Here is a 26,154-nt window from a genome sequence, read left to right on the forward strand (position 1 = left end):
AAGAAGGCAGGTCTCCCCAGAAAGGTCACTTCAATCTCTCCTTGGTCTGAGGCTGTTGGGGCATCTCTCAGGGCATTCCCCCAGGAACTCTGCAGATTGGGATGCCATGGTACCTCAGAGAGGCATGGGGGTGGAAGTGGGGAGAAGGGAGCCCCTAGGGGTCTGTACGTGCTGAGCATCTGTGGAAGCACACACGTCCCTGCCCTCAGGAGGTCCTGCAGGTTACCTGCAGGTAATCCTTCCTGCCGGCTCATTTCCTTTGCTTCCCATTACACAAGCATACCCCTTCTTCAGCCAAACTGGCTGGGTTTTAATCCGGCATCGGCCACTAACTACAAGCTTGTGCAAGTTACTTTTGGCAAGCCTTTGTGCCTCAGTGTCTTTATCTATAAAATGGCCGTAACAGGCCGGGCGTGGTGGCTTGTGCCTATAATGCCAACACTTTGGGAGGCCAAGGCAGGCGGATCACTTCAGGCAGGTCAGGAGTTTGAGACCAGCCTGGCCAACATGGTAAAACCCCGTCTCTACTAAAAATGCAAAAATTAGCCAGGCATGGTGGTGCATGCCTGTAGTTCCAGTTACCTGGGGGTGCTGAGGCAGGAGAATCACTTGAACCCGGGAGGTGGAGGTTGCAGTGAGCCAAGATTGCACCACTGCACTCTAGGCTGGGGACAGAGTGAGACTCCGTCTCAAAAACCAAATAAGAAATGGTGGTAACAGGCCAGGCGTGGTGGCTCACGCTTATAATCCCAACACTTTGGGAGGCTGAGGCAGGCGGATCACTTCAGGCAGGTCAGGAGTTCGAGACCAGCCTCGCCAACATGGTGAAACCACATCTCTACTAAAAATACAAAAATTAGCGGGGCATGGTGGTGCATGCTTGTAGTTCCAACTACTTGGGAGGCTGAGGCACGAGAATCACTTGAGCCCGGGAAGCAGAGGCTGCAGTGAGCTGAGATCACACCACTGCACTCCAGTCTGGGGACAGAGCAAGGCTCTGTCTCAAAAAAACAAATACATTAAATAAAAAATAAAAACAAAATAGTGGTAACAACCATACCTATCCCCAAAGTGTTGTTCTGGGGCCTCAACCCCTGACACTTTTGATTCAGCGGGTGGGCCTTTGAACCACATTTTGGAAATCCCTGCCTGAAGAGTACAGTCTGGCAACACAGACCTACACACCACTTCCAGCCAGAGGATGAGCAGGCGTGCTGGTTCACGCCTCTCTGGTTTCAGCATGTTAGCATTGTCAATGCCATCCTCGTTTTAGTGGCATGTTACACAAGTAAGTTCCTGTGCCTCAGTTTTCCTCATCTGTAAGTGGAGATAATAGTAACTATGCTAAGTTCTTATATATTAATAATAATAGTACCTATGTTAAGTGGTGTGAGAATTAACTAAGTCCTGGAACATTGCCTTGCCCATAGTAACGACTCAATACGCATGAACTATTATTATTGTAATCCACAGTCAAAGATAATCCACAAAGAGCAGACACGGGGATAAAAGAAAATACATTGAGTTTCTCTTTGTATTTGAAGATGTATTAATTTCCCCAGGGGCGAAAAGTGACTGAAAGGGGCCACAAGACGGGCTTCTGGGGTGCATTGCTTTTTGGGTGCTGGTGACATCTTGTGTGTTTGTTCACTTGTGAAAATTCATCCTGCTGTTCGCTTGAGATTTGTGCATTTAACGTGCACAATCTCCAGGGAGCTTCGTGGTTCTGTGAAGCACGAAGGGCAAGCATCCTTATCCGCGGTTTCAAACAAGAAAATGAGGCTAGGACCGCTACTTTAATTTGGCCAAAGTAGGAGATGGGTGTGAGGAAGTGTCTCAGTCCCATCTTTCGTTCGGGGAGCAACCGCCACTCCCAGAGAGCGCAGCGCGAACAGTACCTGGCTCCAGGTAAAGCTCAGCAAATGGTTCTGAATCCTCCTTGCAAATGCCACCCTTCCCCCAGCGCACACAGCCTCTGGGCACGGCCTAGGATTCGCACCGCCGCGCACGCCACAGACCAGCCACGCGTGGCCACCCTCCAGGGAGACCCGCTCGCCGGCGCCCCGCGGCCACCGCGGGAGAATGGCGCCCAGCCCCGGGCCAATGAGAGTAGCGGAATTTCTTTCATTCAGCGCGGGGCCAGGCTCCTGCCCGGAAAGGGGCGGGGCGCCGCGCCGGGGGTGGGGCCGCCGAGAGCGGGGGGAGAGGGCGGTGCCGGCCCCGCGGCCTGGCCAATCGGCGCCGCGCCCGGGGGGGGAGGGGGGCCCAGGCCTTTTTTCCCCTCCGCGCGGGACCAATCCCGACTTTACAAGCTTGAACTTTTGCCACCCTCGGACGAGCTAGCGCGCCCGAGGAGGTACCCCGCCGCGCCGGCTCCAGGGGCAGGAGCGGCCTTAACCCTTCCCGCGCCAGGCGTCAGGCTGCTGCCGCCGCGCCCCGGATCCCGCCCCCAACTCACCCTAATTTTCGCATGGAAACCTCGCTAGGGAAAGCGTGATCCCTCACCTACAGCCCTCTCCGAGGTGCGGAGAGTAAACTGGAGAGGGGAGAGGAAGCACCCAGCCTGGAGGCGGCCCGGCCGGCCGGCGGCCCGCCTCGCTCCGAGGGAGGGCCGTGGCGACCGAGAGGAGCCAGCGAGTAGACACTCCCCGCCTCTACACCACCCTCTCCATCTCTCCACTCGGGGCGAGCCTGGAGCCACCGTGCGCAAAGCGCCCTAAGTTCCCAGTTTGGCCCGGCAGAGCGACCCCCAACTTTGTGCAAGGAGCGTAGAGCCCCTCGTGCAGTCACGGAAGATCCGCTACCCCAACATATCCGCCGCCCCCTGCTCCTCAGGCTCAACCCAGGAAGGCACACACGCACACCCATTTTTATTAGCCTGCCCTGGGATGGGGGTTTGGAACAACTGTAAAGTGCAAAGTGTGTTTATAAGTTTGTGCACAAGCCAGGGAGAGGCAAAGCGCCCCGCTTGCGTCCGAGTCTCAGTGGGTCCGCCGAGCCTCGCGCGCCTGCCCGTGGCTCATGTAACCCTGTGTGTATGAGTGTGTGTGTGTCCGCGGGCGCGTGTGTGCTCGCTCGCATCCGTGCCCTGGGCACAACGCGAGGCAGAAAGCGGGCCGCGGGAGCTGTCAGGCCCTGGGCGGGGGTGCCGGGGCGGTGTGGGGCGGGGGCCAGAGCTCGGCCCGCCCCGGGAGCCGGCCCCTTGGAGCCTCCGGCCCTGCAATGGGACGTGTTCTCCTTTAAGAGTTAAGAAACTTGAAACCTTGTTTGCGCAACAATCAGCGCCGCGGAGCCGCCAAAGTGTCTAGACTGGCATATGATGGGAGTCAGCCAATGACTCCGCGGCGCTCCTCCGGGGGCCCTCAGTGTGCGTTTGAGGAGAACAAAAAAGAGAGAGCGAGCGGAGCAGGGGAGCGATCGAGGGAGCCGAGCCGAGAGAAAGAGCCGCTGGGCGCTGCCTCGCCAGACCTCGCTGGGACCCCGGGGCCACCGGGAGGCACTTTTGTGGAGGGGGGGGGGGGCGACCTCGGCAGCGTCGGCGCACGAAGCGTCCGAGGGCAGCGTGGGGCGGGCTGCGACCTCTGCCTCGGTGGACTGCATTTTTAATTAAGGATTCCCAGCAGCTCTTTGGGATTTTTACAGCTTCCACTCATGTGTTGACACCCGCGTCCAGGAGAAACTCGCTCCAAGTGCATCTAGCGCCTGGGACCTGAGACGGCGTTGGCCTTTCGTGCATGCAAATCCAGGGATTTAGGTTTTGTTTGGGATTTCCTTTTCTTTCTTTCCTTTTTTTTTTTTTCTTTTTGCAGGGAGTAAGAAGGGAGCTGGGGTTATCAACAAGCCTGCCTTTCGGATCCTGCAGGAAAAGCCCATGTAGTTAAGCGCTTTGGTTTAAAATAAGGCAGGGGAAAGGGAGGGCTTTCCAAACACATTTGGGGGTTCGCGCGAGCGCTTTGTGCTCATGGACCAGCCGCGCAACTTTTGAAGGCTCGCCGGCCCATGTGGGGTCTTTCTGGCGGTGCGCCGCCTGCAGCCCCCTTAAAGCGCGGGGACTGGAGTTGTTGAGCAGCCCCGACGCTGCGGTCCATGTAGCCGCTGGCCGCGCGCGGACTGCGGCTCGGCGTGCGCGTGTTCCCGGCCGTCCCGCCTCGGCGAGCTCCCTCATGTTGTCGCCCTGCGGCGCCCCTTCGACGACAGGCTGTGCACGGTCTGCACGGCGCTCCGCGGCGGAGCTTCATGTGGGGCTGCGACCCGCGCAGCCGGCGCCTCGCTGAGGGAACGGACCCCCGGTAACCGGAGACCGCCTCCCCCCCACCCCTGGCGCCAAAGGATATCGTATGTTCAGGTCCAAACGCTCGGGGCTGGTGCGGCGACTTTGGCGAAGTCGTGTGGTCCCCGACCGGGAGGAAGGCGGCAGCGGCGGCGGTGGTGGCGGCGACGAGGATGGGAGCTTGGGCAGCCGAGCTGAGCCGGCCCCGCGGGCAAGAGAGGGCGGAGGCTGCGGCCGCTCCGAAGTCCGCCCGGTAGCCCCGCGGCGGCCCCGGGACGCAGTGGGACAGCGAGGCGCCCAGGGCGCGGGGAGGCGCCGGCGCGCAGGGGGCCCCCCGAGGCCCATGTCGGAGCCGGGGGCCGGCGCTGGGGGCTCCCTGCTGGACGTGGCGGAGTCGGGAGGCCCGGGCTGGCTGCCCGAGAGTGACTGCGAGACGGTGACCTGCTGTCTCTTTTCGGAGCGGGACGCCGCCGGCGCGCCCCGGGACGCCAGCGACCCCCTGGCCGGGGCGGCCCTGGAGCCGGCGGGCGGCGGGCGGAGTCGCGAAGCGCGCTCGCGGCTGCTGCTGTTGGAGCAGGAACTCAAAACGGTCACGTACTCGCTGCTGAAGCGGCTCAAGGAGCGCTCGCTGGACACGCTGCTGGAGGCGGTGGAGTCCCGCGGCGGCGTGCCGGGCGGCTGCGTGCTGGTGCCGCGAGCCGACCTCCGCCTGGGCGGCCAGCCCGCGCCGCCGCAGCTGCTGCTCGGCCGCCTCTTCCGCTGGCCCGACCTGCAGCACGCAGTGGAGCTGAAGCCACTGTGCGGCTGCCACAGCTTCGCCGCCGCCGCCGACGGCCCCACCGTGTGCTGCAACCCCTACCACTTCAGCCGGCTCTGCGGGCCAGGTGAGCGCGCTGCGCCGGCCGGCGGGGCCCCGGCTCCCGGTCCCCGTCCCCTTCCTTGCCCTTCTCTCCGTGACACTGCGGGTCGGCGCAGCTGCGGGTGCTCCCCCGGGTGCCCTTGGAGCGTAGTAGCCACCAGGAGAGGCGCCTTAGCCCAGCCGAGGGGAGTGGGTATCCCAGCACACACCTCAAGTGGCAACTTTATCTCAAGTCTCCGGTAAACTTAAAAGGGTACACGTCGTAGTTTTCTCTGTGCAGTTTCAGGGACATGATGTAGGCTTCAACTTCATAGGCAGTGAAAGGGGAGGGCAGGCCAAGGAGAGACCAAAGAAGTAGGTACTATTTCCTCCTACCTCAATTCCGGAATCTACCCCAGTCTGTACCCAGGCTTCTAGCATTTGTATGCACGTGCCCTTACCCATACTGTGCTTTTCTATGTCCAAGCAGCTTTAAGTTGTGAAATTGGGTGTACACAAATCATAGCTAGAATCAAAAGTCTTCGTCAAATGCCCAATTTGTGCCTTTGTATACTTTCGACAAAGCTTTGCAGGGTAATCCCTCTCTGGAGTAAAGAGCACCGTCTTTATTCCCCACGTATAATCATTCCCCACATCCCCTTGGGTGTCAAGTGCCAGGGTCTTCCATAGTCCTTCTCAACTTTTGTTTTCAGCTTTTGTATAGAGTTTAGGGTCTTGGTGGCATCTGTGAGTAGTTGAAGAAGCCAGATACTCGATTACCTCTGAGAACTGCCCCCCTTCTTTGTTCTCCTCTTGGGATTTCCTGCACACACCCCACCCTTAGCCTTGCTTACCCGGCTAGGCCCTGGTGCTCAGGTGCACACAGGCGGAGGCTCCAGCAGGTCAGGAGGCTCCAGCAGGCCAGGAGCTTGCACTTACTTGCCTTGCTCTGACCTCTGCCTTGTGGGGAACACACATTTTAGCCTGTAGCTAGCCTCTGAGGGATGTATGGGAATCCATCAGGTGACACTGGGGTTTTGCAGGGGTGGGACTGGCAGGGAGTCACAGGCTCTTGAGCCTGGGAGGGCTATGAATCCCTCCATTCTGGCTTCCCTGGGGAGAGTCAGCACCCAGGCTGGGAGCACAGAGAGGGTCAGATCTTAGGTCTCCTGACTCTGTGTGGAAGAGGAAGATGGGCCTAGGATGGTGCATTTGTCCTAGGTGTCTTGTCTGTGTGTGGAGTAGTGTCTGGAGAGGAAAGGAAGTTTTCCCTTAGTGATGATTCCTGCATAGAGGGCATTGATGGGGGTGAGTGGGGAGGGGCATGGTTGATCAGGCACCTTACTCCCCTCATGGTAACTCCAGTCCTAATTTAGGATCTATGAGCAGTCCCTGATCTGTGGCCCATGCCAGGCTTTCTATGCACTCTTTTCCTCTTGCTGACAGCTTTCCCTGGAAGTGACTTTCTCCCCTCTGCGAACTCTGTCTCCTCCCTGCCTCTGGGGAAGGAGACCCCTATTTATGGTTGTCTTGTTCCTGGTCATTTTTTTTTTTTTTTAAGTGGGCCCATTCCACTCTTGTAGAAGCCCCTGGCAGGTATATTCTCTCTCGCCACTTCAGTGTGCCAGCAAATGTTTGTTGAGCAACTATTCTGGGCCAGGCACTGTGCAGGGTGCTGTGGCTAGCAGAGTGGAAATATGAGTAGGATCTGTGCCCTCAAGAAATATAATCCCACGAGGGATTTATGGAGGAGAAATGGGGGAAGAAGGGAAGTGTGCAGGGCCAGGTCACTGGGTCTGAACTACCAGAAGGCTGTGGGGTGTATGTAATAGGATGGCCTGAAGGAGCTCCACAGCTCCAGCCTGGAGCAGGACCTTGGAGGATGGGTCAGAGGAGAGGGAGCCAGCCAGCTCAGAGTTAAGGTGCCAGGCATGCTCAGGTGGGTGGGCAGGGCGGGGAGGAGTGAAAAAGCTGGAGACAATGGACAGGACCGCTCCTGCTACTACTCCTGGGACTAGGAGCTGGCTTGGGTGTTGGTTTACATTTAGTGGTTTTGGAGAGGTACAGGTCAAGAGATACCTGGCAAGCTGCAGTGGAACGGTTCTTGACCATGGACCTAGTCCTAGGCTCTGCCCAGCTCGTAACCTGCCGCTTGACTTTGGATGAGTTACCTCTCCTCAGCCACCGTGCTGGTCAGTGGGGGTGGCTCTAGGAACATTCTCCCCATCTATATCTGGACTAAGCCTTGGGACTTGATTCCCCTCCTTCTCCCAGAAGGAGGCGCTGTTGCCAGGGCTGCAGCGCCCCAAGTCTCCTCCCCTGTTCCTTTGCTAGCTGCTAGCAGGTGGGGCCCCCATTCAGCCACCCTGGGGACCGCTGGGAGGACCGATGGTCAGGGAAGAGTTTCCAGTATGTGCCAGGTTGACCCTCTTGCCCCTGGCCTGAGAGCTGGGGGAGCCCTGGGCTGCTCACCCCACCTCTACCGCCTGGCCGCCAGCCTGGCTCCCATAACTGGGCGGGCGCATAGCTGGGGCTCAGCCGTGCGCGTCCTGATAAGGAGCCTGCGCCTTCCAGGGCTCTGGGGAGAGAGCCCGGGCACCGAGCAGACAGACGCGCTCGCACACACAGCGCAGGCACACAGCTATCGAGCAAAGTACACTGGAACACCAGCACTGAGGGACTCCCACCTGGCAGCCGTCACCTCTGCACCTTCATGGACCACCGCAGGGAGCCCCCGTGACAGGAGACCCCTTCCTGGGCAGTGTGGACCCCTGCTGTTCGGAGCCCATTCTCCATCAACTTGAGTTGTGGCTTGGGGCTAGTTTCGCCTTTGGGCTGCTTTTCTCGTATCTAAAGTAAGGGATTGGAGGGAATCCCTGCGGGCTGACATGCAGATTCCAGGCCACACAGGCCTCCGTCCCCTCCCCCACTCTGCCCCAGGCTTGTCTCGGCAACAGGGGTCCTGAGGAGGGGACCCACCTCTGCTGGGCATAAGCTGGGGGCCTCCTGGCCTCCCAGCCCGTGGGAGTCAGGCCCAGCTCTGCCTCCCCCTTGGGTGTCTTTCTGTCCCAGGAAAAGCCAGTTCGCTGAGCTCGGTGGGTGCCTATGTGGACGGAAATGTGGAGAAATACTTTAATCACAGCTCTAACCTGTGTTTATAGAGCTCCTTTCTCCTGAAAGTATCCATTAACTTCGGAATAAATCTCCTGCTCTTTGCTTCCCCACTTTTTTTTTTTTCTGTAATTATATTCAGTAAATTACTATTATCCAAATTGCGCCCGGGGAAGAGAGACAGAGCGAGAGAGAGAACTTCTAAACGACTGGAGGAGGCCGCCTAGGAAAACACAGGGTTCCCAGGCCAGGACTATAGGAATTAGAATGGGCTAGAAAGTTTTCCTTTTATTTGGCCTGGCATTATCCCTTTGAAATGAGATCAATTTCAAGTTGGGCTTCCAAGCCCCCGCCCTGCCCGGCTCAGCGGCCCCTAGCCCTGCTTGTCTGCTCCTCCTAGCTCCTCCTGGAGGTGAGGAAGGGGTGATAATGTGCAGTTTGCCTCTTGCTGGCGCCAGCCGGCTGCGCTGTTTATCTGGCTGCCAGGGGAATCTGGGCAATTAGGCTCAGCCAGCCTTAAAGTGCCAGGAGCTCCTTTTCCGCGTGTCCCATCATGGGGCTTAGGGTTGAGTCTTCGGCTTCTGGGGGCAGGAAGGATGGGCACTCAGGAGGCCCCCTCCCCACCCACAGCCCCTCTTTGGGAGGGGGGGAAACTTGGCAACCGGGGAGGCATGTGAATCTTTTCCTAAGCAAGATGCTGAGCTGCAAAGATTGGGGGTGGAAGGTAATGTCCCAAACTGAAACTTTTCCAGGCACTGGGAGAGGCTGTGAACTCTTCTGGCTTTAGAATTTAGGTCTAGATCCCAAAAGGCTAAGTACCCCCTGGGGGCTAACCAGAGGCATGCCTGGGCTGAGCTGAACCTTCTGGTGCACTGGCCCCTGGCTGACTGCTCTTGCTTCTGCAGGAAGTTGGAGGAGATTCCTGAAGTTGATGCCTCAGGCTGGATGTCCAAGGGGGTTGGAGTTGCTGATGTCTTTCTGTCTCCCTCTCTTTTCTTTTCCTCCCTACCAGGTCCACTTCTTTCAGAGGAGCCTGCAGTGCTCTAAAAGTTCTCCTGTTAAAGTTTAGAGCATATGGGTTATTATTTTAAAATCAACACAACTTTTAAAAGTACTAAGACAACTTCTAAGAGGGGAGTGGACAGAGGGCCTGGTGGCAGCTCACAGTTTCTTTTCTGATCTTTGGTCTCACCCACCAAGTGTCCCACCTGAGTGCCCACCTTGCCCACCTGAGGTAATGCCCTGGGGCTCCATCAGTCCAGATCCATAGGGTGCAGCCACGTGGGAATGGTGGCTGATTGTTACCCAGTAGTGTTCATAGCACATTATTCATAATATCTAAAGAGAGGAAGCAACCCAAATGTCCGTTAGCTGATGAATGGATAAATGAAATATGGTACATCCAAAAAATGGAATATCATTCACTCATGAAAAAGAACGGAGTACCGAAACGTGTTACAACATGGATGAACCTCGATGACTTTGTGCCACATGAAAGAAGAAGCCAGCCACAAAAGGCCATATGTTGTATGAAATGAAATGTCCAGAATGGGCGTGGGAATAGAGACAAAAAGTAGGTTAGTGGTTGCCCAGGGTTTTGGGGTTGGGGTCTAGGAAGTGACTGCCAGTGGGGATGGTGTTTCTTTTTGCGATGAAAAAAAATGTCCTGTGTTTAGATTGTGGTTGATGGTTGCACAACATTGTAAATATACTAAAAAAACCCACTGAATGGTATATTTTAAAAAAGGATGAATCTTAGGGTATGTGAATTATATCTCAATTTTTGGAAAGGGTTACCTGATACTGGTCTCCAGCTGGCCTTCCCCATAATACCTGCAGCTACTTTCATATGTGGCCTTGGGCAGGTCCTTCAGCAAGTGGGACCTTAGTTTTCATATTAGTGAAAAGAAGGAATTGAGTTGGGTGAACCCCAAGGCCTCTTCTGTCTCTGACACTCTAAATCCTTGTGTTGTGGGGTAGAGTCTAAAGCCTTCATACTTTTTTAGTTGCCTACAATGGAATCTAGTGATTAGCTTTCAGTCCATGCAGTTGTTAAACAGTTGGCTGGGTGCGGTGGCTCATGCCTATAATCCCAGCACTTTGGGAGGCCGAGGCGGGCGGATCACCTGAGGTCGGGAGTTCAAGACCAGCCTGACCAACGTGGTGAAACCCCATCTCTACTAAAAATACAAAATTAGCTGGGCGTGGTGGTGCATGCCTGTAATCCCAGCTACTAGGGAGGCTGAGGCAGGAGAATCGCTTGAACCTGCGAGGTGGAGGTTGCGGTGAGCCGAGATCACGCCATTGCACTCCAGCCTGGGCAACAAGAGCGAAACTCTGTCTCAAGTAAATAAACAGTTGTGTGCATACCATTTTGCCAGAGCTAATGGGAGCCTGGTGAGGTCCCTCCTGAACACTTTGCAGTGCTCCACTACCTGGCATGTCTCCTGGTTCAGGTTCATAGATTTTCTTTCTATCTCACAACATTGGAACTCCCAACTCAGCTATGGCCGTGGGTAGTGGGTGTCACAACTCAAGGCTCAGGTAGCTCTTCCAGGTGGGACTTCATTAGCCTTTCCTGCCTTCCACCTTTTGATTCCCAGGTAAGCAGCCCCTGGAAGAGATGCTGGCATTGGTTACAGAGGCTTGACTCCAGACACTACTGCCCATAGTTGTCAAGATTCACCTTTGGGTACAAATCTTGGGGGCGGATGTCCAGAGCTCCATGCCATGTGTGGCCTAGGCCTCAGCCAGTCAGATTTTTGCAAAAGTAACCCTAAGAAATTGCAGGCTTTCTGATAAGCTCTTGCGGGTAGTGGAAAGGGCATGGAGGTCAGGGACCTGGCCTTGGTTCTGGCTCATTACCTAGCTCCTGAGGAAGTCACTTCCACTCACCAGGCCACAGTCTCCTCCTCAGTACAGTGGAAGCACTGGCCTCAATTCTCTTTTCCTGTGGAACTCCAGCCCTTCCTCTGCGCTGCCCCTTGTCCTGAGAGGCCGGTCCTCCTCAAGGCTGGCCTCTAGGCCTGAGAGCCCCCTAGATCCTCTTTCTGCACATCTTTGTCCACAGGTGCATTCAACTTTACCATTATCCTCATCCCAGTTGTCTATGTCCATATTTAGTGAGCATGTTCTGTGCAGGTGATGTCCCAGACCCAGCGGGGATGAAGCGGTATAAGAAAGGGCATCTCTTGATTCCACCTCATTGGGTGGCAGAGCAGAGTTAGGCCTGGACTGGAATCCCAGCTCCACCATGACTGGCTCAGGAGACATGCGCAAGTCAGTTTTCTCATCTGTAAAATGGGGATAATAATGTCATCTCATTTGTTTTTTGTATTTTGAGAAAGGATTAAATAAAAATAGGTGCCTGATGAGCATAATTAACTACTCTGTACCTGAGGTCTAAAATAATAAAATTGAAAGTGATTGGCATGGAGTGAGACACAAGGTAGGCACCGAGCAAATGTTCACGTCTCTCTCAGTGGCTACTCTGTGATTCACTTTTCCTTCTCCCTAATTTCTGTCCACAGAAAGTCTCTGTTTCTAAACCTCAGAGCTTTGACTTTGTTGGAAGTAACTTTGAGCTGGAAAAGCCAGGGTGGGGAAGAGGTGAGGCCTCATTGGGTGTATGGAGCAAAACAAGTGCTCCTATAACTAATTGTGCCTTATTACAATTGCGAAAAACACTTATTACCCCTTGTGTCATTACTGATACCCGCCTAATAATAGTTATTACCACTTTATTACCACTGAGAGTTTGTTTTAGTTTGCGATTTGATTGTGTTTAGTTTCATTTACCGAAAATGAAGGGTCATTTCATTCATGCAAATTGTTACTTAGTTTAGCAAATTGTTACTTCCCATAAAGCAAGAAGCTAAGGAATTCTTCTGAAGGCAAAGTATATGTTTTTAAGGAGGAGTATTTTAGGCAAATGAAAGGAAACCCAAAGAAAAATATCATAGACAATAAGGAATAATAGCATCTGAGCTGTAGAGAACTTGCGTTCCACCCCTGTCCTTTACAAAAGGGGAGACTGAGGCCAAGAGTGGAAGTGACTGGCTTTAAGACCTCCTATTGAGATAGCTGGGTTTGGCCCTTTGGGTCCTAACCCTTTCTACTGTCCTCCCCTGCACCTAGGAATGCTAGCTCTAATGCAGCTTGTTTGGACACGAGTTTCTGCGTCTGGGCCTTTGCACTTACACTCAGCTCTGACTAGGCTTGCCAAATTTAGCAAGTAAAATGCAGGATGCCCAGTTAAATTAGAGTATCAGATAAACAACACACCATGTTTTAGTATAAGTACACCGCCAATATTGAAAGGGGCACACTTATACTACAAAATGATGCTATGTTTATCCAAAACTCAAATGTAACTGAGCATCTGGTATTTTATCCAGCAGCCCTGGTTCTGACTTTCCCTGCACTCACTCACTCACGTTTCTCTTGTTAAAGTAGTAACAGTTACTGTTTATGGAGGTGTTTTTCGATAGTGCCAAGAGCTGCACTAAGCATTTTACATACATTATCCCAGCAAACCTGGGAGGTCTAGATGATGATTATCCTCATTTTAGAGCTGAAGAAACAGGCTCAGAGAGGTGAAGTAAGTTGCTTGAGGTCACAAAGCCAAATATGGCAGAGCTGGGATTGAGCCCGTATCTGTCTGTGCCCCAAGTCTGTGGCTTTAACTGTTGAGGGGATTTGGGCAGCAGAGGAGGTGGGACAAAGGGAGGGCTTTCTGGAGGCTGAGTTTATTATTTGCGGAAACCAGAAATTAAAAGCATGTAGAACCTGAGGTGTGAGCTCCCCGACCCTGGCAGTGACATGCTGTCTCCTGTCTTCCAGAATCTCCGCCACCTCCCTACTCTCGGCTGTCTCCTCGCGACGAGTACAAGCCACTGGGTAAGTGCACCCTCCTTCCTACCCTTGCAGAGGAGTGTCCCTCACTGGGTTCCCTTCAGCCCAGTGTCTGTCCAGCCTCAGGGCTGGAGGGCTGGAGGGGAGGGGTGAAAGCCAGACCGGTTGCTGTGAAATGGGGTGAAGTTGTGCAAACACTCCCACAGTTGGGCCAAAGCAGACCCAGCTTCTGCAGCAGGCTATTTACATCTCGAAATTCCACGGCTCATCATTAACCTCTCCGTGACCTTTTAAACATGGGCCTTTCGAAGATGAATGGGTTTTGACTTACGCATCTCACTGGAGGTGCGTTGGTATTTCTGTGTCTCTTTCCTCTCTCTTGGGCCCCCCAGCCTTGGGTTATTCTCCTTTAGAGTGTATTAATTAGTAGTATGACAAATAGGTTGGGCATGAAGTCTTTGTTGAGAGGAGCTGTGTATTTTCCCCCCTTTTAAGCCAAGATGTTCACTTGAGCAGAAACAACAATTGGAGTATTAAAAAGGAATGTATATTGGTATACAAAGCCCCTGGCATGGACTGTCCCCTAGGTGAGCTTAGTGGAGTTGGTAATTTTAGACAACTCCCATTCAGAGGCAGAACATGTTTTCTGTAAAACCTTGAGCCTAGATGATCAGCCCATATTCTGGGGTAGATGTAAGTGGTTTCAAAAGCAGAGACTGTTGGCTCACGCCTGTAATCCCAGCACTTTGGGAGGCCAAGGGGGGCAGATCACTTGAGGTTAGGAGGTTGAGATCAGCCTAGCCAACATGGTGAAACCCTGTCTCTACTAAAAGTACAAAAATTAGCTGGGTGTGGTGGTGCACATGCTCCCGAGTAGCTGTAATCCCAGCTACTCGGGAGGCTGAGGCAGGAAAATTGCTTGAACCTGGGAGGTTGCAGTGAGCTGAGGTCACGCCACTGCACTCCAGCCTGGGTGACAGAGTGAGTGAAACTCTGTCTCAAAAAAAAAAAAAAAAAAAAAAAGAATAGAGATTGTGGCTGGGAACGATGGCTCATGCCTATAATCCCAGCATTTTAGGAGGCTGAGGTGGGAGGATCACTTAAGCCCAGGAGTTAGAGGCTGCAGTGAGGTATGACTGTGCCACTGCACTCCAGTCTGGGTGACAGAACAAGACCCCCTCTGTAAAATAAAATAAAAGTGGAGAGTGCTTGGCTCTCTGTTTCCTCTAGTGGGGTTTCAGGGCATGGGTTCTGAGGCAGAGAAGTGATGGAATCTGTAGGATCCTGACTGGGGCAAGTTAGTTTGGCCCTGACAGTGCCAGGAAAGCAACTTTGTGACCCAAGCAGTTCCCGTGGGACTCAAGCTTTAAAAGTCAGATGGCGTGGCAACGATGCTGAAACATTCCACCAAGTGACCGCAAAAAGTGGGTTTTGTTTGGCTTTTTTGTAAAGGCCTCCTCCCAGTAGTGTGTGTTAGCATCATCTGGGAGGTCACTTCTTTTTTTCTTTGTTTGAGATGGAGTCTCGCTCTGTCACCTAGGCTGGAGTGAAATGGCGTGAACTCGGCCCACTGCAACCTCCGCCTCCTGGGTTCAAACGATTCTTCTGCCTCAGCCTCCCGAGTAGCTGGGACTACAGGTGCCCGCCACCACGCCCGGCTAATTTTTGTAGAGACGGAGTTTTACCATATTGGCCAGGCTGGTCTCAATCTCCTGACCTCGTGATCTGCCCACCTTGGCCTCCCAAAGTGCTGGGAATACAGGCGTGAGCCACTGCACCTGGCTGGGGAGGTCCCTTCTTAGTGTCGTAGACACTCAGGCATATCCACCCCAGTTTTCCTTCCAGACCCCTCACCTGCCGTGAAGTCAGAAGTGCCCACCAGGTCCCTTCAGAAGTGTGACCTTCTCAGGCTAGGTGGGCAGAGGCTGTCCCACGAGGGTGTGGGAGTCAGCGACCAAACTATGGTGGCCACCCTATTGTTGTTCCAGAAGTAGAATTGTCCCATGAATGGGGGAGCCTTAGTTTCTGGGGAACTGGAGAGATCTTCTGGTGGGAGCTTGTCACTTAAGAGATGAAGAATCAAACTGAGTGAGGGGGAGGAGCTGCCCAGCTAATGAGCTGCAGGGTTGAGGCACAAACTCAGAGCAGCCCCCACTCAGGTGGGTGGCTGGCTGTCCTTCCCTTGGAGGCCTGTCTCAGCATTTCCTAAGTCAGCATAATTGCACTAGTTGCTTGCAAGATCCTTAGTTCCATTAGAGAAAAAAACCTTCAAAAGTTCTTAGTGAAAGTTCTTAGCACCTCAGCTTGAATGTCAAGGATCATCGCCCTGAGGGTTTGTCAGTTAGCATGTGATAAAGCAGCAAAAATCAGGGCACTGCCCAGCCCTGCAGAGTGACCATGTGGAAATCAAACAGTTGTCCCCATGATTTTACAAATGAGATGACTGAGGCCCAGAAAGAGGAAGTGACTCTTACCGGTGGTCAAATAGCTCAGCCCACCACCTGTTTTTATATGGCTTGCAAGCTAAGAATGGCTTTTATTTTTGAAGTGGTTAAAAAAGAAATCCAAAGAAGCCTAATATTTCGTGACACCTGAAAATTACGTGAAATTCAGATTTTGGTGTCCAGAAGTGGAGTTTTACTGGAACACAGCCAGGCTTGTCCATTTCCATTTTGTCCATGGCTGAGGCAGAGTTGAGTAGTTGCAGCGGAGACTGTATAGTTCACAAAGCTGAAAATATTAACCTCTGGTCCTTTATAGAAAAAGCTGGTGAGCCCTGATGTTGCTTGACTCATAGTGGAGGCGGGACCTGAACCTGGGGCTCCAACTTGCAGATGGAGTTCTTCCTCCTTGAGGCTTGAGCAGTGATGGAGGTTGGGAGCGTTCTTTTGCACAGCAGCCATTGAGACACTGTCCAGGGCCTCACTAGAAACACTAGATGTGAGGGTTTGGCAAGGGCGTGATAGAGACTTACTAGCTGTGAAAGGTGGAAACCGCCTGTCGTTCCCACTCTTCTGGAAACCTCACAATGCTGTCTGTGTTGGCTGTAAGGCAGTTCACTAAGAAATAGGACTCGGCTTGTGATGTTGCTACTTCAGATGAGAAGTGGCAGCAGGGCTCTGAGCACTAAGCACTTTGGGAACATTCGGTATTAAAAGCAAAACTCTTCTAAGAAGTTCCCAGTTGAGCATTGAGGGTTTTTTTTTTTGTTTTCGTTTTTTGTTTTTTTTTTTAAGATTTTTCCGTGTGTCGTTATTTTTCTCCTAACATATTTTTCCAGCAGATAACTTTTTCATTCCCTGATAAATAGTCCCGGGTTATTTTTTGGTATTATTTTCTCTTCCTTGCATTGTTGCTTTTTCATAAACAAAAAGCCAGTTCACTTCTAAGCCTCTGTGATCACATGAGACCAAAAAACAAAATAAAACCCAGAACACCCAGTCAGCATCTGGCAAGTGGGAAGCTGGAGAGGAAAAAAAAAAAAAAAACAGGCCAAATTGGTTAATGTTTTATCTTCCTGCTCCCCAAGCCATGTGGTAAAAGGAAAAAACTTCCTGCAGGATCAAATGGAATTCTAGCTAGTGAGGGCCTGGGCAAACGGTTTTATCCCAGGAATCCTTTGCCTGGAGTAGCTGTGCTGGACCGGGTGGGGCCAGGTGGGGCCACGCAAGCCAGTCCTGGATTGTGCTGGGTGAGAAGGTGAGTGTGCTGCAGGCGCTCCAACTCTGGACAGGCCTGTCCCTTAACGGGGGCAACACCCATTGCTGGTAGCAGAGGCACAGGCCCAGGAAAAGTTTTCCAAGTCTGCCTGTCCCAAAAGGCATCGGCTTGTCAATGTTCAAGCAGCTCAGTATAGCAGCTCAGTGTTCTATAGAAAATGTGCAAAAGAATTTCTCTTTCTCATCTAACTGTTCTGCAGACAGAGGAAAACCAATAATGTACTTAAAGCTACTTAAAAATAAAAAAAGAACGCCTTAAGAAAAACAGTCCAGGCATTAAAAGTTGCTGTGTGAGCAGGTTTGGATGTTAGGGAGTGGGGGAGGGGAGAGAAACAACAAAGTTAATCTGGGAGCAAATGCTTGAGCCCTTAATTAGAGGGGTGTAAGCGGGACAGAGTGAGGACGGCTGGTGACTTGTTAAAACAGTTTCCCCAGCTCCAGCGGGAGGGAGGAAGGAAGGAAGGAAGAAAGGAAGGAAGGAAGCAAGAAGGAACAACTTCAAGAATTTTAATGGTTGTAATTAAGTACGGCAACTATGGATTGTTTAGGGGCTTAATTTAACCTTACCCAGGGAGGCTCCAAGTTGCTACTTGCTCGGTCCCCTGAACTTGGGTTATTTCTGTGGTCAGGGCAGTACGTTTTCAGGTACCAGCTTCACAGTCAGCACTTTCCAGAAGAGTTCTTGGGCTGGGCTGGGCTGGTCTGGGGTGATCCTGAGAAGGGGTTACAGGGTGACATCAGAACGTTGGGAGGGACATGCTGCCCTTTGCAAGCACACACATCCACACACGTGCACACATACACAGATGCATGAGAAAGAAGAAAAAAGAGAGCGCTGCCCCACGGCCAACTAAGTTCTCTTTTTCTTTTCTCCCACAGATCTGTCCGATTCCACATTGTCTTACACTGAAACGGAGGCTACCAACTCCCTCATCACTGCTCCGGGTGAATTCTCAGGTCGGCATTTTTTCTCGTGCATTGCTGTTGTGTTGAAATTTATCGAAGGGGACAGCTGCGGAGGGGGCTTGGTGGAAGACTTTTTGACTTCCCCTCTTCTTTTTGTTTCCCTTTTCCTCCAGTCCTTGGATGGGAAGATTGCCAGTGTTTCAGTCGCTGGTGTTCTTGGGGTTAAGAACAGTCTGTGTGAATGAAACCTGAAGATAACTTTTAAAGCACCTGTCTACCATGTTTTAACCAGTTGTCTCTCCCTTGTCTCACTTGGAAATGATAAAAACTCAGCACAGCTCTCCATCTCTCGTTTAGAAAGAGATCCTCTTCCCCCAGCTGCGAGAGGCAGCAAAGTGGAAGTGGTACACATTTGTCTTCCTCCTGTCCCCACACTGGGGGAGGGACCAATGTGAAGGGTCAGAAGATTGGGGAAATTGGAGTCGGTTGAATGAGCTTGCAGGGAGGATCTGGCAAGTGAGGAGTTTGGCAAAGGCCAGTGGTTTCTGTCCCTCTCCCTGAGCAGCGGATGCTGGGATAGGAAGCCGAGGGAACCCTGCTTTGGAGTCCTCTGTCCCCTGCAGTTAGAAGCTGGTCATAGGGACCCCCACATCCGGAGGAATACCTGAATCAAACTTTCCTTGAGAAATGAGAGGTTGGTGTTGGACTGGGGACATTGAGGGCCAGAGGCAAGGTCTGTGGGGCCCTTTGGGAGCATGGCTGGTGGCATAGTGGCCTGGTGGCGTGCTGGCTGGGACTGACAGCCCCTCAGGCTGGGGCTGCATACCTAGTGGGCATGGCTGGATGGCTGTGTGTCTCCATCTGAGCCATTCTTCCCTCACCCCACATCCATGCCATGGTAGCAGTCGCCAAAATAATAGCCATTTATTGAGTGTATGCTATGGCTAGCACTCCACTCGGCTGCCTTTATGTGCATTCTCTTGGAACAGCCACGGGCTGTTTGTCTCCAGGGTCTGTGCTCTTCGTCACTGTTTTGTCCCCCACTTTTCTGCAAGGGCCAAATGTACCTTCGATACGTGTATTTCCCCTAAAGTCCGGTCATTCTTGATGCGGTCTCTCTGAAACTCTAAGGATAATGCAGCACTGGTTGCTCACAGCTGCCTGGCCATTTCCCTGGCCCACAGCCTTCGCCCATCCATTCCCTTCTCACCAAGGCATGGGAGCTCACAAGAGTATGGCTGTTGCAGAGATGGGGAGGCTGAAAGTGGAAGCAGGAATGTGACTTGCCACACAGGGTCCCACATTGGGCAGCCTGGTCCTGGGCTCCAGTGGTCCTGGAATCCAGGTCTTCTGGGTCCTATTCCTGAGTGCCTTCTGGTCTCTGGTGGCTCCCCTCATTAGGGTACTTCCTTCTCTAATAATTTCTTTCCCTCAAAGTCCCAACCAGATGAACACAAGTTAAAATTTCAATCCTTTCTTTTTCCTCTGCACCTACATGAGTGAAAGCCACATATAATTTTGAAGCAGGGGGCTTAAAAGTATTTCTGAATTTACGATTTTGTGTCACTGCCAGCCCTCAGATGGATTCCATTGGCGTTGGTTGTCTGGACAGATGGGTAATTTTTTGGCATCCTCTTTCTCCCTATTGTTAATGGTGGAAAGTCTGTGGTGTGTGTGTGTGTGTGTGCGCGCGCGCGTGTGTGCATGTGCATACCTTACAGTTTCAAGGTGTTTGCAGATGTAGTCTCATTTGATCCCAGCCATTCCAGAGGAGGCCTGGTGTGGCTCAGGCTGGAAGGACCAGACCCCTAAGCACTTGCAGGAAGCCCCTCCCTAAATCCAGAGGCTGGGAGGTCTCAGGAGACCCCAAGGCCATTAGTTTGGTTGCCTTTGGGCCTCACTGGGCCTGTGTCTGAGATTTCCGCCCAGATACCCCAAAGTAGTCTTTGGTATTGGGTGGTGAGAAGGTCTCTGCTACTCGTGACTGTGCAAAAGGACTGTGTTGGAAAATGTGTCCAATGCCTTAGAATTCTAAGGGGTGGAAGGATTTGGAGAGGAAATTGGGGATTTCCTATGCCAAGGACATTGAGTGAGGTCTTGAAGGACTTTGGTCTGAGTTCTGGGTGGCCTCAGTAGGTGAATGGAGTGTTTACCTTTGTGTCATCCTGGTCACTTCCAGGGATGCCATGCGAGGAATGTTTCCCCCCGAGGGCCCACTGTTAGCTTTTCCAGCTCGCTCTGTGCTGTGGGGATCTGAGGTCCTGTGGGTTAAGCTGCCCACCTGCCTACTTGGAGCCCGGAGACAGGGGGCTGTACTGGCTGTCACACTGGAGGACATACTCAGGGAGGGAAATGGCCTAGGGGTGACAGGTCTTGGTGGGTAGTGAAGGCACGAGTCATTCTGCAAGATGGAATGCAAGGTTGTGTGGGAGGGCAGGGCCGGAGGTGAAGTCAGAAAGGTGAGGGGCAGAGGCGGGCACAATGTGTTGGGCCAGGCCAGGGCATTTGATGTGTCTAAGGACAAATAATATGATGGTGCTGATGATGACAGCAGTTGACATTTATTGACACTCACTATGTGTCAGGCACTTTACTAAGCGCCAGCATCCTCCATTTCATTGACTCCTTACCACAACTCAGTGAGACAAGTGTGATTCTTCCCATTTCATAGAGGAGGAAACTGAGGCTCATTGCCGGGCCAACTGCCCATAATGTAAGTGGCAGGCTTGGAACGTGAGCCTGCACAGTGTGACTGCCCAGCTCCCACCCTGAGGGCCCTGCCCAGTGTTCTACAACAAGCATCCCTGTTCCTTTCCCCAAGCCAGACCCTGGCAGGAGCAAAGTAAAATGATCAAAAGGAGCCTGGTGGGCACCTGTCCTGATTTAAGTACCGGGGAAGGGGATGAGGGGCTAGCAAGGGTGCAGGGCAGCTCCATGCCCTCCCAGGCCACTACTAGACAAACGTTGGGGACCACCCAGAGATCACACCACTTGCTGGCCTGGCCTTCCATCTCCTGGAGTTCTGGGGGTCTGCCGATCGCAAGAGCCTTGTCACCCTCAGTGTCCTGGGATGCATGTCATCCCCAAACAGGGTGTCTGCAGCTCCAGGATGGAGACTGCCCTAGTTTGTCTCGCACAATGACAATCCCAGCGTCGGCCCTGGGACTCTGTTTTATCCAGCTCCATGGTCTCTGCTTTACTTCCCTGTCCTGTTGTTGAGGTCACTTGGGGGAAGGATGGGCCTCTTGAGGCTTAGTCCCAGGCCCAGGCAGGCAAGGAGGCATGCAGGAGGGGCTGCAGGAGAGGAGACGCACTTGCTTCAGCTCTGCTGAGTAGTTGATGGAAAACCTTCATTTGATCTCTACATCAGCTCCCAATTTGGATACGTGATCCCCACTAAACAGTGTAGAGGGGGCAAGTGGCTTCACCAAGGTGACTGGGGCTGGGGGTGGTGGAGGGAGGCTAGAATGCAGAGCTTTAAGAAAATCTAGAGACCTTACACCTGGAGTCTTTGATGGGATTTGGGAAGAATGGAAAGCCTAGAACTTTTGGGGTACTGTCAGGACTCTGGCACTCTGGTTTCCTCACCTAATTCAGGGCCTGGGGTACTGTCAACTGACTGTCCAAGGCCCCTGTCAGGCTGTCCTCTTCTCTGCAGTATTTCCATTCCTCTTCCATTTGCTTGATTTCAGTTTAGTTTGGGGAGGAAAGGAAGAGAAAGCTAGTTAAGTAAATTCATACTAAGGTGTGAGTGGCTGGTAGGCAAACTTTTTTTTTTTCCTCCAACTTTAAAGTAGAACATGCCATAATTCTCAGAATTGCAGGATGAAGAAATGGCAGTTCCGAGAAAGGCTGGTGGCAGAGGGCAGGGTTCTCTCAGCATCTCTGACTCCAGCCTAGAAAAACAATGAACATGTCAGAAGGAGCTTTAAGCCCTGAGTGAGGGAAGGAGCCCTGGCCAGGCCGGGCTGGGTGAACTCTGAGTCACTTAGCGGGAGCCTGAAGTGGCAGGGCTGCTTAAGCACCCGGGCCTGCCTGACTCCATGCTGTGGGGCTGGAGGCGGCGCACAAGGCAAGCTTCTTTAGGACCAGTGGCTCCCCTCTGCTATCTTATTCTAGTGCCTGTAAGATAACCGTTCAAATGCTTTATTAAGCACCCTGTCCCTCCGTTTTCTCACTTGTAAATCGAGGATGATAATAACGACATATCCTTAATGGTGAGGGTTAAATGAGATACTTTACCCCTGCCAGGGTCTGGCACAGGGAAGGGGATGGGGATGCTTGTTATGGAACACTGAGCAAGGGCCCTCAGGGTGGGAGCTGGGCAGTCACTGTCCAGCTGTATACAAGGCACGGTCTAAGCTGCCCATCACTGGGATCGGGCAGTCCTTGCTGGAACCTTGGCCCTCTGTGCCTGGTATCTCAGTCCTCACAGCATGTGGGTTTCTTTAGAGCTCTGTCAGTGACAGCAGGCCCTTCCGTTTAGAAAGGAGGATGCCAGGGGAAGGAAGGGAGCCACAGTAGGCTACCTGGAGAGTTGGGGGCTGGGCTGGATGTGGGTGTCTTTCCTCCACCAACCAGACTGTAAGCTCCTTGAGGGCGCAGATCATTGTATAGATTGTTGCATTGTGTAAGTTGGCAGAGTTTGGGAACAGAGACTCAGGGAGGTTGGGAGACTGGCTCAGAGCCACACAGCAAACAGAGCAGTGTGGATCCATCTAGGGTTGCAACCCAAGGTGGGTCCACACTGCTTACCCACCTGCCACTTGGTAGCAACTGTGCCTGCCATTTGCCCATTTCAGGGGTCCCTTGGGGTTGGTGCTGTCTGATGTTACCATCAATGCCTAATGAAGCTGGGAGAGGAGTGTGTGTGTGCAGCGTCATTTCCTGCTGCTTTCTCGATTACAGGGAGCAAGTGTGTTCTTGTCCAACACCCTCATCTAACAGACTCTAAGAGTTCCGTGTTCCAGGGTGTGCGGTTCGGTCCATTCCGTGGGTCCTGAGTCCCTATAGCTGTGGTGGGCTGAAGAGCATGGGCTCTGCACCAGTGGTCCCTGTGATCAAGCCCCGAGTCGGCCATCTATAAGGTGTGTGACCTTGGGAGAGCCACTCAGCTGCTTTGTCCCTCAGTTTTCTCACTTGTAAAATGGGGATGATAATAACAACATATCCCTAGTGGTGAGGGTTAAATGAGATGATGCCTATGAGTCTGCCAAGGCCTGGCACACTGCATGTGGTGGGTGTGGCCATCGCAGTGTTCCAGGCACTGTGCATAGGGCTAGGGGCACAGAGATAAAAGTTACATTATTTCTTCCCTCAAGGTATTCACAGATAGGTGAAGACACAAACAATAACAGGAGGCAGTCCAGGGGAAGAAGAGATTAGTGATCAACTGTTGGTGTGGTAGGGAGGTAGCTGGGAAGGCTTCCTGGAAGAGGCAATATCTAAAGGCGATATTTAAAGAATGAATGGAAGTCAGAAAGATAGGATTTGGAGCATTCCAGGTATAGCAGATGCAAAGACCTGGAGGTGTGAAAAGAGCTTGATGTTGAGAAACCAAAGGAGTTGCAAGCAACTGGGAAGCAAAGCTCCAGATGTTGGTGGGAGACGAGATGGGCAGAGGCCAGGACCTGGGAAAGATTTTTTAAAAAAACTTTTTTCCAAACCTGCAGAGTGGACATATAAGTGCCAGCTCCATGAATTTTCACAGACTGATCACACCTGACCGATAGGCAGGGCGTGCAGACTGTGGCTATCACATGACGATGCTCCGGCCTGTCACGTGAGGGTGCTCATTGCCTGTGGGTCTGGGGTGCTGTATGCAGAGTGGTTTCAAAGGGAAAGCAGGAGGGCAGGGGATACGTTTTAGCTGAAAAGAACATTTCATTAAGTTTTGGAGAGCAGGAAGGGCATTTCATCTGGGTGAGTGGTGCCCTGAATCAATCAGACTTGAACCTAGCCTGGTCCCCTTGGGTTTAAGAGGTGGCCCTCGGGCGTGACCCATGCTCACTCTGCCTATCCTCAGGGGTCAGGCTCCAGCCTGGAGGCAGTGGACAGGTTGCCAGACTGACACCAATTCTGGCCAGCACCACCCTGCCATGTCCAACTCAGTAATGGGTAGGGGAGAAGTTGCATTCAGCTCCAGTTCCACATGGATGGTATTTACTACTCACATCAAGCCCTTGCCATGTGTCTTTTTAGCTTTGACCAACCAAAGGGAAAAAAAATGCCTTCCCTCCCTAACGCCTCCTGAGTATCTCACAGAAGGACCCATTCTTCCTGGGCTGGGGGAGAGGTGTGAGGGGCGGTCGGCAGGAGTGATGGGGTTGACTAGAACAGTCCTGGGGGAACAGGCAGCTGAAGGAGGTCCCAGAAAACCCGTGACTGCCAAGAAGCAATGCGGGACGGTGGGCAGTGTGCCAGAGTGGTTTCTAGGCTCAGCTGTGCCCTTTTCCTGCCATGTGACCTCAGGCAAATTCCTTGCCTCTCTAGTCTCAGTTTGCTCAGCTGTATATTGGGTCCACTGGGTCACTGATCTCAAGGGTTTCCTGGTGCTGATGTGTTCCAGGCTGTAAGTACCAGCTCCCAGGCCTTGGGGTGGGGAGTAGTCAAAGGGCTAGGACTTCTGTCCTGGGGCATCTTAGCTTCTCTTGTCATTGTCCAAAGGCAAAACTGTGGCATGGAACAAAGTCATGAGGAGGGAGGGGATCAGTGTCTTGGACCTCCACCCCTCCATCCCAAGGCACTAAAGCTTGGGGGCTGCGGTGGGGGTGTACTTGCAAAGTCCAGAGAGGGCAACTGACTCAGCAGAGATAACAGAGCTTTTAGATTCCCCATGGCCTCAGACAAAGGACTTCAGGGCTATTGTGTTTCCTGAGTGTGGGCTTTTGAATGACAAGTCAATGTATTGAACATTTATTATTCAGAACTTACTGCAACCAGGTGTGGTGGCTTGTGCCTGTAATCCCAGGCTGAGGCAGGAGGATTGCTTGAGCCTGGGAGTTTGAGACCAGCTGGGGACAACATAGCAAGACCCCTACCTCTTAAAAAAATTTAAAAATTGCCGGGCGCGGTGGCTCAAGCCTGTAATCCCAGCACTTTGGGAGGCCGAGACGGGCGGATCACGAGGTCAGGAGATCGAGACCATCCTGGCTAACACGGTGAAACCCCGTCTCTACTAAAAAATACAAAAAACTAGCCGGGCGAGGTGGCGGGCGCTTGTAGTCCCAGCTACTCGGGAGGCTGAGGCAGGAGAATGGCGTAAACCCGGGAGGCGGAGCTTGCAGTGAGCTGAGATCCGGCCACTGCACTCCAGCCTGGGTGACAGAGCGAGACTCCGTCTCAAAAAAAAAAAAAAAAAAAAAAAAAAAAAAAAAAAAAATTAAAAAATTAGCTGGCCATGGTGGCACACACCTGTAGTCCCAGCCACTGAGGTAAGAGGATCACTTGAGCTCAGGAGTTGGAGGCTGTAGTGAGCCGTGATTGCACCACTGCACTCTGATCCAACCTGAGCAACAGAACAAGACCTTGTCTCTAAAAAAATAAGAAAAATAAAAATTAAAAACAAGAATTTATTATAAAAAAGGGGAAAAAAGAATCTACTACATGCCAGTGGCAGATGACACAAAATGGAGAAAGGCTGGACCTTCCCCTCTAGGAGCTGTTGGTCTAGAGGAGAGGCAGACAGCAAACAGACAGTGGTGACCGATCATGCTGAGTGCTGCCCTAGAGATGTGCTCAAAGCAGGGGACTCTGTTGGGGTGGGGATGGGAGTGTTCAGGGGGCATTCACCTTTACAGAGAAGGTGATTCTGAGTTGGGTTTTGTAGGATGACTAAGAGTTCACCAAGAGGACAACAGGCTGTAGATAACCTTTCAAGTAGGAGGATCAGCTTGTGCAAACAGCAAGGAGGCATGCAGTTAATACCATACACTCTAAGAGTTTGTGGCTAGAAAGTAAATAAGCGAGAGATGGAGGAATGGGGAAAGATGAATCCAGAGAGGTTGTCCTGAACACTAGAGGAATGAGCTGAAACAGAGGGATCATGGTCATGGATACCAGGGAACCCTGGGATATACTTGGTCCTGAAGGACCTCATCTGACTTCTAATACTGGGCCTAGCTCAGAGCCAGGGAGTCATTGTGGAATGAATGAATGAATGAATGAATGAATGAATTTTTGCCTGGGATAAAGAGATCCAGAGAGAGCTCTTAAAGACAGAAAGATCATCACACATATTTAATAATCACAGCTAACACAGAGCTCTGTGCCAGGTATTCTCTAAGTGCCATAAATATATTTGTTCATGGACTACTCTCAACAACTCTCTGAAGTAGCCACTTTTATTAGCCAAATTAAAGGAAGACGTAACAGGCTCAGAGAGGTTAAGTGACTTGCCCAAGGTCACCCAGCAAGAAAGCAATAGAGCTGGGATTGGAACCCAGGCAGTCTGGCAC

The 26,154-nt window shown here is 52.4% G+C and overlaps 2 protein-coding genes across 4 annotated transcripts in view; one reads left to right on the forward strand and one right to left on the reverse strand.

Moving 5' to 3' along the window:
* Window positions 1-26,154, reverse strand: part of SNAPC5 (small nuclear RNA activating complex polypeptide 5) — a 717,963-nt gene that overhangs the window by 218,016 nt on the left and 473,793 nt on the right. The gene's annotated exons all lie outside the window — the stretch shown is intronic.
* The window catches only part of SMAD6 (SMAD family member 6), a 79,994-nt gene continuing 58,162 nt past the window's right edge, over window positions 4,323-26,154 (forward strand). The window contains exons 1-3 of the mRNA XM_050795972.1: window positions 4,323-5,154; window positions 13,062-13,118; window positions 17,672-17,749. Coding sequence (XP_050651929.1) covers window positions 4,338-5,154; window positions 13,062-13,118; window positions 17,672-17,749 — 952 coding nt within the window. The 5' untranslated portion in view covers window positions 4,323-4,337. The remainder of the gene's footprint in view (window positions 5,155-13,061; window positions 13,119-17,671; window positions 17,750-26,154) is intronic.

Source organism: Macaca thibetana, chromosome 7 (assembly GCF_024542745.1).
Source record: "Macaca thibetana thibetana isolate TM-01 chromosome 7, ASM2454274v1, whole genome shotgun sequence".
Lineage (NCBI taxonomy): Eukaryota > Metazoa > Chordata > Mammalia > Primates > Cercopithecidae > Macaca > Macaca thibetana.